Below are 4,127 nucleotides of genomic sequence, written 5' to 3'. Positions count from 1 at the left end.
TGGTTTGTCAACAATACAAATTAGAGTTCTAAATACATAAAATCTCAAACTTTAGAACCTAACAAAGTTCAAGCCTTAAGATTAGGCTCGATTATTAAACGTGTCAACCTCAAACATAATGATGTATTCGTAAAAAAAAAAAAAATCATGAACATGAGGGCTCGATTTAACTATATATAATATTATATTTTTATATGTATACATGTCTAAAAATATATTTATATAGACTTGAAATTGGATTGTATAAGTTTGTTAATAGGTTCGTGTGATATTAATTATTATTCTTAGTTTATTGATTGTATAAACAGTCTATTTGTAGTAAAAAATCATAATATTGTGCAGAAATAAAACATTATTTTAGTCATGGTTTCAAAATATATAGGAAAAGAATAAGTTAATCAAGTAACTATTAAACAAGCTCAAGTTTTCTTGACAAGATAATGAGCTAAGCTTGAACATAAAATCTTTAAAAAAATTATAAGAACAAGCCAAAACTTTTAATTCTTGACTCGGCTCGTCTCATTTACAACCCTACTTTCTCTCTTTATCTTGTCCAAAATCCATCCAAAATAACTCATTGAAACTAAACTAATAATGGAAAGACAAAAAGATGACTGTTAGGCTCTTAGCAAGAAATGTATGCCACTTGAGGCAAAATAAACAAGAGGGGATAGCTTGTGATCTGTTTAAGTACACGTGTAAACATTCAAGACATTCAGCCTGTGCTCAATTCTATCCATTGGGCTCAGCTCAATTTCTATCAGCAGCAAGCGGTTTTTGTATTCTTGAAATTGTAAAAAGAAAAGAATCTCCAGCCCTAGATAACAAAAAAGAGAGATGAACTCAAAAGACCTTTTACAATTTCTTCTAGAAATACAAAATTTTGTGTTTGTTTATTTTTATTAGAAATAATTTTATTTTGAAATATAAAAGTACTTTTTTTTTTTTTTTTGGATAACACAGTGAACCTCACTAAAGAAAGCCCTTTAAACTCGCCTCTAGCCAGTACAACTAACACCATCTACGAAAACCAACCAGTTGAGTAATCTTGACGCATTCACCCCAGATGCTCTAAGCAAAAGAAGAAATATAGAAGACTTATATATATATATATATATATATATATATATACACGCACACAAACTTCGTTTTCCTATTTTATAGGACATAAGAAGAAATGAAATCTTTGAACCTTGGATCACACATGCCCCACAATAAAATTCAACATTTCTTTTTCAAATTCATTTAATAGGAAAATATAACTCATAGACCATATAGAACCAAACTGGTGATCTCACCCTCCACCCCCTGTTTATCTGGAGAGGAGATACAATTTGGTCCACTTTCAGAAACATATTACATAGATTAATACACGGGTAGGTATATATCTTTCATTGATCGTATAGGTTACATGAAAGTTCCAAACTCTACAGTTTGGTGCAATCAGTCGGCTTGAAGGAGACCATCCTTGTTTCCAAGTCAAACCCAATCAAAAAATTAGCTTGAACATAGTTGCCATATAATCCTTGGTCACCCAAATCTGCCAATTCAGTTTTTGCATGATTTATAATTGCAAAGCAGTAAATATCATATCCTCTAACCGGTTGATTGAAAATTTGTATAGGCTTTAACTCCACATCTGCACCTTCAAAATGGACAGTCAAAATTGGTCCATTATCATTAGTAATTTCAGTTCTATAGCAAAGCCGGTTCCCCAAAAGAGTGTCATTTTTCATGGGTTCAATTGAAATCCGCTTCTTCACTTCCACCTCTAAGCGATTATAAAAATCTGGTGGCAAAGCGAATAGTGTTGATCCTGAATCGATTAAAATGTTGCCCATAGAAACCTTACTTGAAGAGTTAAAGGGCACATATGTGTCTCCAACACTAATTCCTTCTAGTGTCACATAATATTGATTTCCCACAGCTACAAATGGTGTTGAAACCACACCATCACCCACAACTTCACTACCATTGCCAAAACTTATCTTGCCTGTAATACTAGGATCAATATATTCAGTGCCATATGGCAACAAGCAATAAGAAAACATCTTGCTACCAATTTGTGAAGGAAAGGACAAAGGCCCTAATCCTAACGCAATGAGTCCCGTTGTGTGGTCATTGTAATTGATGGTATTGTTGTGTGCACATCCAAAAGCAATATCAAAGGAAACTGCTTGCCCAGAGGTAGAAGTGATGGTGACTTTTTCTTTGGCCAAAACACCTTTGGATAAACCACTTGTATATCCACTAACGTAATTGCAACTATTTTGAGGAGAACAATGGATTTGGTCCCATTCTTGACATTTTTTTGAATGACAAGAAATTTCACTGTATGTGCTGGACTTTTTAGGATCGAACTTGGGATGAATCTGATTAAAGCAGACATCACAAGGTACACATTGTGTCCACACAAGGTCACTAGCTGTATCGATGATGCCGTAGATGTCTACTGGTGGAGTGCCAATTGAGGCCTTCATGAGATGCTGACCATAGTATGGTATTAATTGTGCTTGGGGGAAATTATGAGCTGTAACCAAAACACCTATAAGATAATATGAGAGAAGGAAGCACGGATGAAATTTGACACCGCTTGCCATTGAATTTAGAGAAATGAAACAGTACTGGCTATACTAAGGACTTTTAAATACACGATTAAACCAAACTTTCCATGTTCGGCCTAACGATTACTTGATTGCACCATTAATTTGACCTAACAGAAAGGGGGAAAAAAACAGAAAGAAGAGAATTCTCCATCCGTGAATGGCATCGAATGTATTACTAAAAACTGGAAATTTTAGTAAGCACCGAAATTTTCTTCTTTTAACAATATTTAAAACAGAAATTGTAATGAATGCAATAATACCAATATATCATAACAAATCTCTTGTTTCACAAAAGAATAGGTCATCAATCCTTATTTAATATATTTTTCCAAACAAAAAACCTTATTTAAGAATAAATTTGGTTAGCTAGGCCCCTCGGTTATGCATGGCAAATGCACCTCTTTTTTTTTTCCAAACAAAAAAATAGGAATTATTTTTTTATTTGGCTTTGTAATAAAATTACACTTGGCCCTCTAACAACATCATTGACCATCTTAAAAAATAAAAAGAAAAAAAAAACCAATATTCCTTTAAAAAACCAATGAATAGCCCAAAAAAGATTGACCCAACCATAAAATCCCAAGAGAAAAGCTCAAGAAAATTTAGCCTAATCATTTAACCAATTAGACCAGGCCCTTTAAAAATTCAACCAAAACCTAACTAATCTTACATAGTAAATTCCAAAAACCATTCTTTCAAAAAAAAAAAAAAAAGATACTGAGCAAAGGCACTTGCTACTTATAAGGAGGGCTGACCAACTAAGGTTGTAAGGCATGACTCGTGAGGCAAAGCAATAAGACCAAATAGAGGTAGGCAACATGACACCACTTCAGGCTCTAGCCACCAAATCTAAGTAAAGCAACACACTCTCTCTCTCTCTCTCTCTTAGATACAAAGCCAAAACTTTAAGTTAGGGGGGCAATTTTACTATTGCCTATGAGCGGTTGTTTGAACCTTTGATTCTGCTACTTAGCTGCTGAGATTTCTTTCTTTTTTTATGGGTAAAAACAATTTTTTTTTTTTTTGAATTTTTTAAAGGACAGGGGTATTTATTTGGGATAAAATTATTTAATCGACATTAATTTTGTTTTTAGTTTTACAGGTAATTTTTGTTGTTGAGCTATTTTTTTTCGGTCTTGTATACTTTGTTTTAGATTTTAGATTTTTAAATTTTTTTATGGTCACTAAAATGAGGAAAATGTTAGAGTTACAAGTTTTTTTTATAAATTACTAATGTGATAAGTGGTTACTGGTGAGTAAAAAAATGATATGAGTGGTGTGCCCATATGCAAACAAATAAGAATTTGCAACCAAAACAGTATATAAAAATATTATAGAAAAGTTTTTGAATATAACATTACTCATAAAAGAATTAATAATATTGTTAAAGGGAAACAAAATGTAATTTTATAGAACAAAATTGCTAAAATTAGTACACACATATATATAATAATATTAAAAAATCCAGTTTTGGGGTTGAGATGTTGAGTTAGTTTGTTGTTATGGAAAAACTAACTCAAC

At 32.3% G+C, this 4,127-nt stretch overlaps 1 protein-coding gene across 1 annotated transcript; it reads right to left on the bottom strand.

Annotated features, from left to right (window-relative positions):
* Window positions 1-1,427: 1,427 nt before the first annotated feature.
* On the bottom strand, window positions 1,428-2,600 carry LOC126700874 (aspartic proteinase CDR1-like). The gene has a single exon (XM_050399051.1). It carries the CDS (start codon window positions 2,598-2,600, stop codon window positions 1,428-1,430), a length of 1,173 nt encoding a protein of 390 aa, XP_050255008.1.
* Between the last annotated feature and the right edge of the window lie 1,527 nt (window positions 2,601-4,127).

The sequence above is a fragment of the Quercus robur genome, chromosome 9, assembly GCF_932294415.1.
Source record: "Quercus robur chromosome 9, dhQueRobu3.1, whole genome shotgun sequence".
In the NCBI taxonomy this organism is placed as follows: Eukaryota; Viridiplantae; Streptophyta; class Magnoliopsida; order Fagales; family Fagaceae; genus Quercus; species Quercus robur.
This window is presented reverse-complemented; position numbering and strand designations above follow the sequence as displayed.